The 11,661-nt window shown below is 34.4% G+C and overlaps 1 protein-coding gene and 1 pseudogene across 2 annotated transcripts; both read left to right on the top strand.

Moving 5' to 3' along the window:
• Positions 1-521: 521 nt before the first annotated feature.
• Positions 522-2,607, top strand: LOC145016306 (bifunctional protein FolD 1, mitochondrial-like; annotated as a pseudogene).
• A 1,081-nt stretch (positions 2,608-3,688) lies between these two features.
• On the top strand, positions 3,689-11,265 carry LOC145017702 (endoribonuclease Dicer homolog 2-like). 2 transcript variants are annotated; one of them, XM_078975686.1, is made up of 23 exons: positions 3,689-4,072; positions 4,193-4,316; positions 4,459-4,636; positions 4,728-4,841; positions 4,926-5,060; positions 5,176-5,260; positions 5,349-5,413; positions 5,502-5,642; positions 5,718-5,846; positions 5,920-6,049; positions 6,159-6,252; positions 6,464-6,659; positions 6,734-6,894; positions 6,970-7,188; positions 7,287-7,516; positions 7,588-7,853; positions 7,947-8,383; positions 8,460-8,560; positions 9,316-9,515; positions 9,587-9,796; positions 9,878-10,288; positions 10,386-10,664; positions 10,754-11,265. In XM_078975686.1, exons 3-23 carry the CDS (start codon positions 4,547-4,549, stop codon positions 11,108-11,110), a joined length of 4,050 nt encoding a protein of 1,349 aa, XP_078831812.1. In that variant the 5' UTR covers positions 3,689-4,072; positions 4,193-4,316; positions 4,459-4,546; the 3' UTR covers positions 11,111-11,265. The 2 variants fall into 2 exon arrangements, with proteins under 2 accessions (XP_078831812.1, XP_078831811.1); XM_078975685.1 differs by lacking the exon at positions 4,193-4,316.
• Positions 11,266-11,661: the final 396 nt, after the last annotated feature.

The following is an 11,661-nucleotide window of genomic DNA, read 5'->3' as shown; positions in this document are numbered from 1 at the left end:
TCTACACCAAACGATGGCTACTACGAAAAATAGATCTATTTACTTATTGAGAAATGGTCATCACGAAATAACGTTATTTTTAGATATGGAAAATGACGATTTCCCATGCCAAAAAATGCTAGTGAGAAAATATATAAATAATTAAAAATACAAACTTAAAATCATCAGCTTTAGGATATGAATTTTCAATCCGAAATTTAATTCAAAACATTTTTTTGTTTTAAAATATTAATAAAATAAAATATGTGTTTCTAAACCGGTGAATTATAATAGGATCACATAATTCCACATACATGCTAAATGGTTAATGATGATGTTCATTGATCATTTTGCAGACTATCTTGCAAAATTTATGGCTATGAGAAAAAAATAAAATATTTTTGATTAAATTTATCATATTTTTCATTTAAACCTATAGATTTCAACTATAATAAAAATTTGAAAATGAAAAAACTTCAAAAATGGTCCTTGTGGTTTTTTAAAATCTGAAGTTTAGTCCCTAATTTATAAAAACCTCACAAATGGTCCCTGTGGTTTTAAAACTTTTAACAAATGGTCATTTTCGCTAACTCTGTTAGCTTTTGGTCGTTAAGTGAAGGGCAATTCTTTCATTTCACTTCCATAGGGACCATATATGAAGTTTTACCTTATATATATATATATACACACACACACACACACACACACATATATATATATATATATATATATATATATATATATATATATATATATATATATATATATATTTACTCTGTTCATGGAATCTCCATTGTAATCTTTCAATTTTGATTTTCTATTGCAGGTTATTTTGCATTGAACATCGATCGTACAAGTCTCACGAATGTTCAAACTCGGATCAACAACAATAGAAAAGTTTTGGTTTGCGAAATATGTTTGATGTCGATCGAGATTCCATTAAACAGAAAAAGAGAAGAAGAGGAGAACATTTTGATTTTGGAAAAGAGTTAGAGATCTAGAAATTGTGATGTGAACAAGAAGAAGAAACCAATGTGTGGTGTTTGACTGTGATTGAATTTTTCTGATTCGTTGCTGAAAAAAATTGAAGCAAAAAAGATTTAAATCATATGTATGATTCTTGATTTAGTTGAATGTGTTTGTATACACTTGGTCAAGGATTGTAAATGAGCATTGGAAGTGGCCGAAATTTGGTGGAAGGTGAATAGGATGAGTCTCTAGAATCTATGAGAGCGAGAGGACCCTTTAATATTATATATATATATATATATATATATATATATATATATATATATATATATATATTAAAAAAATAAGGTAAAACTTCATAAATGGTACCTGTGGAAGTGAAATGACAGAATTGCCCTTAACTTAACGGACAAAAGCTAACAGAGTTAGCGAAAAGGATAATTTGTTAAAAGTTTTGAAACCACAGAGACCATCTGTGGGGTTTTTATAAATTAAGGACTAAACTTCAAATTTTCGAAAACCATAGGGACCATTTTTGAAGTTTTGTATTTGAAGATAAAAGTTAGACAAAACTTCAAAAATGGTCCCTGTGATTTTCAAAAATATCAAGTTTAGTCCCTAAGTTCAAAAAACCTCACAGATGGTCCCTGTGGTTTCAAACCTTTTAACAAATGATCATTTTCGCTAACTCCGTTAGCTTTTGACCGTTAAGTGAAAGGTATTTCCGTCATTTCATAAAAGAGGGACCATTTATGAAGTTTTTTGTTATTTTAAAAAAATATAATTATTTAATAAACATACAGCAACAGAAATTAATGGGAGATCAATCGCCAATGAAATTAAAGCTACATTAGCGACCGAAGTTTCTAATATGAAGAATTCTAATCAATAAGGTACCTGGATTAGGCGTAATATTGGTGGGAAAAAGAAAAGATTCACTCACATTTGTACGCATCAAGAAAAAAGCTTGCGAACAAGTTGGAATTACCTCAGTAGTAACAGAGCTTCCTGAAGAGTGTACAGAAAGCGAAGTTATCGATGATGTTTCAATGTTAAATCACAACGAATCAGTCCATGGCATTCTTGTCCAGCTTCCATTACCAAATGTAATTACTCTTTTACCCTTTCTTTTACAATCAATTTTAATCGATTCACCAAATGTAATTGTTGATTCAACATTTGTGTGAGGATAAGATTATAAATGCAATGAAAGTTGAAAAAGATATGGATGGTTTTCATCCTGTGAACATGGGAAACCTTGCAATGAGAGGAAGGGAGCCTTTGTTTTTTCCTTGTGCCTCTTTGGGGTGTATTGAGGTGCTTAATCGATGCAATGTAGAAATTTTAGGTAAGAAAGTAGTGGTAATTGGAAGAAGCATGATTACTGGATTACCCACTTCCTTGCTATTACATGTATTTATTTTATTTGTATCCAAATTGTGTTGTTTTAATGTTATTATTCGTCTGAATCACATGTCTTTCTACATTCAGAGACATCATGCTACAGTAAGCGCTGTGCATTCATTCACAAAGAATCCAGAGGAAATAACATTTTAAGTTGACATTTTGGTTTCAGATGTTGGAGTTACAAATTTGATTAGAAGTTATTGGTTGAAGCCTGAGGTTGTGGTAATTGATATGGGGTCAACGCTGGTTTAACTTAACCATGGGATGTCAGCCTCTCCATCTCCGATTCTCGACTGTTCTAGCCCCATCTCCATCCTTGCTTCGTTAATTCAACACCCACCACCTGCTTGTTGTATTTTCAAGTACCATCGACACCTAAAACAGCCTCCTAGCAAGGCTTAAAATGCTGAGAAACTGTCACGAGAAAAGCACCGACAACTCTCCCTTAGACGACCAAAAACAGCCTCGAACACCCCCTCATTCCCTTGACAGACAAATGATGCTACTGTCTCCCTTATGTCGGGTTACGGCCGGCGATGAGGCAAAATGAAAGAAGGAAACCGCCGGAGCAGATCTGTATAGTCGACTCCCCCTCCTCCCTTTCTCACGATCGCCAGCCACATGACCACCATTTTGACTGCCTTTGATCGCCTGATGCCTTCTCGATCTAATGAAGACGAAGATGAGGAGCGAGGTCCCTTTCTCAGTCCCACCTTGTGATTTGCTTGAACCTCACTAGTACCCTCGATTTTTGATTGCTTCCATTCGTGTTCTTCCCCGATCAGGCGAAGAAGACGCACCATCTCCCTTTTGCATTTGAGTTCATCGACGAAGTGAAGATCCAGTTTAAGATGAGTTCTTTGTGAGAGAGAGAGAGAGAGAGAGAGAGAGAGAGAGAGAGAGAGAGAGAGACCCTTTATTAAATAATTATATTTTTTTAAATAACAAAAAACTTCATAAATGATCCCATTTTGTGAAATGACGGAAATACCCTTCCCTTAATGGCCAAAAGCTAACGGAGTTAGTGAAAATGACCGTTTGTTAAAAGTTTTGAAACCACATGGATCATCTGTAAGGTTTTTTGAACTTAGGGACTAAACTTAATATTTTTAAAAACTACAGGGATCATTTTTGAAGTTTTATCTAAAAGTTACGATATGATAAATACGGTAAGAATGTCCTCCAGGAAAAGGGTCAAAATAAAATATTTTTGATTACATTTATCATCTTTTTCATTTAAATCTGTAGATTTGAACTATAATAAATTTTTGAAAATAAAAGTTACGATATGATCAAATACAAAACTTTCATTCAAAAATACAAACTTCACTGTATCATCATTCATCAACAACACCAGAACTCACTGTCCATACTCTAAATTCGAATAACTTCCACAGGAAGAATCGCTGTGACAAACGCGCTTAAGAACAACAGTATCCACTTCAAGAAACGAATTTTAAAGACGCTTAGTTTTCTTTTAAATGCCATTCCATGTTTGCGAACCCCACTCATCTTCCCCCTCTCTTTCTCTCTCTCACAACCATCTAAAACCCTGATACTATTCTACTTCAATTCGTGCGTTCTTTACGTTTTCTCCCACGCTTTTCATCATTCCCCCTTTTTTTTCGTTGAAGATTCACAGTGAGAAGAGGATGGCTGCCAATGACGATGGAAGCGATGGTGAAACATCTGCCGATCAATTCCCGTTTGCTAGAAGGTAAACCGTTTAGTATTTGATCTTCCCTTGATTTATGCGTCATTCAACTTTGGGGTTAACCATATACTTACATCAATCTGCAACGAGATACAAACTTGAAAAAGTAAAGTTGTTTTGCAGGAATCGATGAGTTAATGTTTTGTAGGACCTACAATGATCATCGATAATTTTATTTTCTTGGGTTTATTGACATAGATGTGGTTGCAAAACACAAAACTTTGGTTAATCAAAACGGAGAATGCAGGTTAGAGAGAACATCGGAGGGAAATTGTATTAATGAAAGTTCTTGTCGATCTTTTACGAATCTAACTATTATACGATGCTTTACTCAAAATTTTGATAAGTTCTAAGCGTTCTTGATGCGAAATTTTGTGTATTTTGATCAGTTATCAAATAGAAGCACTGGAGCAAGCGATAAAGCAGAACACAATAGTGTTCTTGGAGACTGGATCAGGCAAAACATTGATTGCCATCATGCTTCTACGCCACTATGCCTATCTGTTGAGAAAACCATCGCCTTTTTTTGCAGTTTTTTTGGTTCCCACTGTTGTCTTAGTACAACAGGTATGTATATATATATATATCTTAATATGTCTATTAATTTCTTCACTGAAGCACAATCATGAAAATTTGTATATCCTTCTTTGATGTTTAGCAAGCTGAGAATGTGAGAAAACATGTCGATCTGAAAGTGGAAGAATACTGGGGTGAAAAAGGTGTTGATTTTTGGAAGGCCGCTGACTGGAAGAAACAACGAGATGAAAACCAGGTATAAAAAAGTAATCCTTTTTTTTTTTTAAAAATATATGTATATAATCATACGTTGTTTCACCCTTCATTAATCATGCTACAGATAATGGTGATGACACCTCAAATTTTGCTTAATGCCTTGAGCCATAGCTTTTTAAGCTTGGATGACATTAAGCTCTTGATATTTGATGAATGTCATCATGCGAAGAAAAAACACGCAATGGCTCTCATTATGAAGGTGTGTTATATTTTTCACACCCTTTTGTTTTCATTGTTTTTTTTTATTGTTCATATTATCATTAGTAATACACTATTAAATGTTCTTGAAAATCTGAAAAAATCTATCTTTGTAGGAGTTTTATCACAGGCGTTTATGTGATGGTGGTTCTGAGCCTCCTAGGGTACTAGGGATGACAGCTTCACCTGTGGAAGCTAAAGGTATTAAAATCATTTTTATTTTTTACTTTATTAGTTTTCCAATTAGTCTTTATTAGTGATCCTGATTAGCTTGTTTTTTGTATTCTAGTGTCAAACTCTGGCAAGGATTACTGGGAACAGATTAACAACCTTGAGACTGTGATGAATTCAAAGGTTTCCAAACATAATTTCACATTTTCTTTAATCATTTAAACTTGTTATTTGATTATAATAACTTACATGGATTTCTTTCTTAATGAAGATATATACATGTGCAAGTGAATCTGTTTTATCTGGCTACATTCCCTTTTCAACTGTTAAGCTTAAGTTCTATGAGGACAGAGAACTTCCTTATCATGTTCTCGAGGCTTTAAAAAACAATCTGTCAATTTTAAGAAAAAAGGTAATCTTGACTTGTTTTGACTTTCGAATATTTATCAAGTTTGTATTATTAACAAATACAAATATTACTTCACAGCATGAAGATAAAGTCAGTACTTCAACCCTTTCAACATCTTCAATGCAAAATGCCATGAAAAGATTGCCCAAGTTGCATTCAACTTTTGAACATTGCTTAACCGAATTGGGCATTTTCTTGGCTTTAAAGGTGTGTTTTTAAACTCTTAATCCTTTCCTCCAAACATAGAAACATAAAATGACCTTTTTACCCCTTGTAACAGGCAGCCGAAGCATATTCATGCGAAAAAACCGATCTTTTTACATGGGGTCAGCTAGATGTACGTGGTGAGAGCATTGCCAGAGATTTTTGTAAAGATGCTACCAAAGTTTTTTGCTCTTACATACCTAAGGGTAAATGAAGACATCCATTTAATCTTTCTTTATAATTAATTAATTATTGCCAATATCTTTCACAATCTTATTACTCAAAACTATTTTTTTTTTTTTTGGCAATTTCTAGAATGGTCCATCACTCAGGTGAATGAAGCAACTGTAAGCATTGGCTTGCTTTCAACAAAAGTTGTCTGTTTAATCGAATCTCTTGCTGAATACAGGTTTGTGCCTTCTGTTCATTGTACTTTGTTTGTTATTATGAGTAAAGATTTCTAAATATACTGCTATTATGTGTCAAGAAAATGTAAGTAGGAAAAGCTTGTATGTGTGAAGAACAAAATACATTGTCTATATTTCTAAAAAAGCAACTATTTTCTGCAATTTGCTATAGTCTTGAACAATCTTGTAATTGTTTCTATAAATTTCTTGCAGGCATGTGAAGGATATGAGATGCATAATCTTTGTTGAAAGGGTGATAACAGCAAGGGTGCTCACAAGCTTACTTTGTGAATTGCACCCTAAACTTTTTGATTGGACAACAAAATATATAGCTGGAAATCATTCAGCAATGCAATCACAAAGCCGAGGATTACAAAATAAAATAGTGGAAGAGTTCCATAAAGGAATGGTATGTATGTCTATATTTAATGTTATAGTCAAAGTGCATGTGTTAAAATTAAACATAATTTGTGATATATACAGGTAAACATCATTGTTGCAACATCAATTCTTGAAGAAGGCTTGGATGTGCAGAAATGCAATCTTGTAATAAGATTCGATCCTGCATCAACTGTTTGCAGTTTTATTCAGTCTAGAGGTCGTGCTCGAATGCAGGATTCTGATTTTCTTTTACTGGTTAAAAGGTGGAGACTTTAACAACTTTTCTTATATGTGATTTATGTGGAGATATGTTTTTTTGATATTTGAGTTATCTTTAGTGGGGATGAGAAGACATTGAATAAGGTGAATAATTACCTTCTGAGTGGAAAGAGGATGCGGGATGAATCTTTAAGCCATGCTTCTGAACCATGTGGGCCCCTTGAAAAAGACTTGTATGATGCAGTGGTGTATCATGTTGAATCAACAGGGGCTACATTGAGCTTGAGTTCCAGTATTTCCATGGTGTACTTTTATTGTTCAAGGCTACCATCTGATGGGTTTGCTCTTTTACTCTTTTAGATGCTTTTTTTTGTCTTTAAGATGACCAAAATTGGAACTGTTATATATTTACATTTTACTATTCTATCACTTTTAGGTACTTTAAGCCTTACCCAAGATTCGTGATTGATAAAGACAGAGGAACTTGTGATATTTATTTTCCTAAAAGCTCCCCGCTTCCACACGTGCAAGTTGTGGGCCCCACAAAGATGCTGAAGCAACTTGCATGTCTTGAAGCATGTAAGAAACTGCATAGTATGGGCGCATTAACGGACAATCTTGTCCCTGATACGTTGGAAAAAGAAGCCGATGATGAACAAGAAGCTGGTAAAATAGTGTAAAATTTATTTCATTCACAATCTCTATTTACTTTTAATTTAAAATTGATTTTTTAACAGGATTCGAGTATGTTGAAGAACAAGTTCAATACATACCACCAGAGCTTGTTGGATTTGGAGATAATTCAACTAACTTATATTATTTTTACAAAATCAATTTAGAAAAACATTTTGAATATGAGATTCCACTACAAGATGTTGTTCTTGCAGTAAGCACAGAGTTAGAGTTTGACAATGAAGGGTTGACCTTTGATCTTGAAGCTGATAGAGGAAACATTTCTGTTTCTTTGACCTATATTGGAACGTGTGAGCTTACTTCTGAGCAGGTAATACAAAGTTCTTTAAGATCTTATAAAAAAATAGCTATTATGGGTATTAAATAATGAACATTCCACTTCAATATGTTTTTTTCTTTTCAGATAATTCTGACAAAGCAATTTCAATTGATTGTGTTGAGAGTGCTTATTGATCGCAACATCACAAAGTTGCAAAAGCCTGTTGATTTTTTTAAAATAAAAAAAGATGATGACGTGGCATACGATTATTTGCTACTCCCATCAGCTGGCCCAGATAAAGCTCAAATGGTTGTGGAGTGGAAGGCTGTTCGGGCTGCTATGTTTGCATATGAAAGAGAAGTGAATGAACACATGTGTTGTTTAAGAGGAAATGAACATCAAAAAGTGCATACAAAAAACGGTTTAGTTTGCAGTTGTTTTATGGAAAAATCTTTAGTGTGTACCCCTCATAATGGGCGTGTGTATTGCACCACTGGAAGATTACCTGGATTAAATGGTAATTCCCCTTTGGAAATAACAGAAGGGGGAGTTGTTTCCTATAAAAGTTACTACAAAAAACGGTATGAATTCGTTTTTTATTGATTTATTATTTTGGTGAAGGGTAAAACCGTAAAAGCAGTTTGTTTGAAATTGCAGACATGGCATTGACTTGAGACATGAAGAAGAAACGCTTTTTGCTGCTAGACAACTTTTTACGGTTAGAAATGCTCTTCAGAAAAGCAGACACAAGGACAAAGGTTCTGTTACTTTTTTGTTGTTATGATTAATGTTTGAGTGAATTGCTTTTTTGGTCCCTGGAGTATCACTGATTTTTTCCAAATTTGGTCGCTAAATGTTTTCTTTTACATTTTTGGTTATTGTTTGAGGGTTTGCAACAAATGTGGTCCCTGTTGCAAGTAAAATAACGATCTTTTTGCTAAAAATTAGTTCTACTTGGGGCTAAATTAGTCATTTTACTTGGAACAAGGACCAAAAGTATTACAATAAATCGCATAAGTCAGCTATACACAGGGACCACTAATTTACTCTAATATTATAAACAGAGTTTAGAGTAATTTATACTTTTGGTCCTTGAGCTTAGTTGATTTTTGCTGTTTTGGTCCCAAAAATTTCTCTTGCACGTTTGGTTCTTTTTTGAAAATTTTATCACGTTTTTGGTCCCTAGATCGTTAAAGATGTTAGTTTTTTCAAAATGACCATTTTGCCCCTGGACCAAAATTGAAAAGGCAATATACATTTTATTTAATGTTATTTAAAAATAAGAGAAAAGTTGCCAATTTGGTCCCTGTGGGTACGATGTTTTATATATTTTAGTCCAAGGGTAAATTGGTCATTTTGGAAAAAAATCAAAATCTCAGAGTTAGATTTAACAGCTCAAGGACCAATCGTTAGCAAACATCATAATAAAGACCAAACTTGCAAAAATCAGCTAAACTCTAGGGTCAAAGATATTATTTCCTCATAAGAGATTATTATTGTTGTTATTTTTCAGAAAGCAGTAGTAGTGCAGGAGTTGAGCTGCCATCCGAACTGTGTTTCATCATCATGTCTCCTGTTTCTATAACCACCTTTTATTCCTTCTCATTTGTTCCATCAATAATGCATCGGATCGAGTCCTGGAGTATTGCTCACAATTTGAAAAAGATGCATTTATGTCATAGCATGCCAAATGTAAATGTTCCTGCTATGAAGGTATAATACTTTTCACTACCCTTCTTTTATTTTTTTTTTCCTCTATTCACCGTTTTGTTGGCTCTTTATAGGTTTTGGAAGCCATCACAACAAAGAAATGTGTAGAAAAGTTTCATCTGGAATCCTTTGAGACTCTAGGCGATTCTTTTCTCAAGTATGCTGCTACTCAACAGTTATTCAAAACACTTCAGGATCAACATGAGGGAATTTTGAGTCCAAAAAGGGAGAAAATTATATCCAACGACTCGTTATGCAGATTGGGATGCAACTGTAATCTTCCGGTAATGTAATGTCTCTTTTTATACATCTTATTCAACTCATCTACGATAAGGGTATTTTGGTCATTTGGTTCTTGTATTCAGGGGTTTATCCGTAACGAGCCATTCGAGCCAAAAACATGGATTGTCCCCGGAGATCGTTCAAGCAGTTTTAAATTGGAGGAAGAGGTTCTATCGGATGAAAGAAAAATGTATATCAGGGGCAAAAGGGTAATAAAAAAGAAAGTAGTGGCGGATGTTGTGGAGGCATTAATTGGTGTTTTTCTAAGCGAAGGAGGTGAGCTGGCAGCGTTATCTTTTATGAGATGGATCGGTATATCGGTTGACTTTGTCAACACGCCGTATACACGAGCCTTGACTCTGCATCCAGAAAAATATGTAAACATTCAGTACTTTGAGGCGTTGCTAAATTACTCATTTAGAGACGTTTCTTTACTTGTTGAAGCAATAACTCATGGGTCCTACATGCTACCCGAGATTCCAAAATGTTACCAGGTGTGCTTCCCAAAATAGCATCCTACTTTCATTTCTTTTTATTTTAGGCTTTTAGCACTCTGCTTACAATTTTTTTTTTTTTTGACATTTTGTGCAGAGATTAGAGTTTCTTGGGGATGCAGTGTTGGATTATATGATCACAGTGCATTTATACAATAAATATCCGGGAATGTCTCCTGGAATGTTGACTGATTTGAGGTCAGCTTCTGTGAATAATGATTGTTATGCACAATCTGCAGTAAAATGTGATCTACACAAACATATTCTTCATGGATCTCAAGATCTTTACCGAGCTATTGTCACTACTGTTCATGAATTTGACCAGTTGTCCTTGAAAACTACTTTCGGGTGGGAGTCCGAGACCAGTTTTCCTAAGGTCAGTGAGTCTTCTTTTTATAACTTTTATTCTACTTGCATGTAGTTTACTTTTTGTTTGGGGGGGGGGGGGGGTATTATTGTAAATAGGTACTTGGAGATGTGATTGAGTCTCTAGCCGGGGCGATTCTTGTGGATTCTGGATACGATAAAGACAGAGTTTTTCAGAGTATTCGGCCTCTTCTTGATCCCTTGGTAACACCCGAGACACTGAAACTGCATCCAGTGAAAGAGTTGCATGATATTTGTCAGAAGAATCACTGTGAAATTAAAAAATCAGCCAAACGTACTGAAACCGATGATGGTAGATTTTCTTTCACTATAGAGGTGGTAAAAGACGATATTGTCCTTAAAGATTCTTGCATGGCTGCTGACAAGAAAATGGCTGAAAGACTCGCTTCAAAGTCTGTTTTGAAGTTGCTTAAAGAGTATTTGTCGGCTGCATGACTTAACAATTTCTTTGTTTAATCTTTCCTAACCAACTAGGTCTGTTCTTGGTGTTTGTGTGTGCAAATATGGGTGTCCGAAATCCTCAAGAAGATATGAACATTAACCTATAAACTCGTTTTCAGATTCAGTAAGAAAAGACCCTTTTGTATAAATTAATTTCTAGAATTGTCGAGAAATATGCACATATACCATCTTGTTCAATCAAATTCAGATTTCAACAAGAACATAAATTTATTTTTCATCTTGCAGCAAGAAAAGACCTCTGATGCATAAATTCATTTTCAGAGTTGCAAAATCATCAAGAAGATACAAACTCACACCATCTTGTTGCTAAAAAAGCTCATAGCCATATCGTTCTTGTAAAGGAACACTTCAAAAAAAAAAAAAAAAACATGTGCAACATCTTCACTCTCGTGGGAACAGAACCTGTAGTTCACATAATTAAATTGTACACATCGCAAGATTAAATTAAGAGCAAAAGGAATTCCTTTATGCAATAATCTCCAAGCAAAACTGTTCACTTTAATCAGAGCTCACCTAACCCATTC

This window comes from Lactuca saligna, chromosome 9, assembly GCF_052625555.1.
Source record: "Lactuca saligna cultivar CGN05327 chromosome 9, ASM5262555v1, whole genome shotgun sequence".
In the NCBI taxonomy this organism is placed as follows: Eukaryota; Viridiplantae; Streptophyta; class Magnoliopsida; order Asterales; family Asteraceae; genus Lactuca; species Lactuca saligna.
Note: the sequence above shows the minus strand (reverse complement) of the source record. Positions and strands in the feature narration are given on the sequence as shown.

Coding starts and splice junctions, on each gene's coding strand:
- LOC145017702 (XM_078975685.1), top strand. CDS start 4,008: ATGGCTGCCAATGACGATGGAAGCGATGGTGAAACATCTGCCGATCAA. Junction 6,050..6,158: donor TTGCTCTTACATACCTAAGG/GTAAATGAAGAC, acceptor GGCAATTTCTAG/AATGGTCCATCACTCAGGTG. Junction 6,895..6,969: donor TTTCTTTTACTGGTTAAAAG/GTGGAGACTTTA, acceptor AGTTATCTTTAG/TGGGGATGAGAAGACATTGA.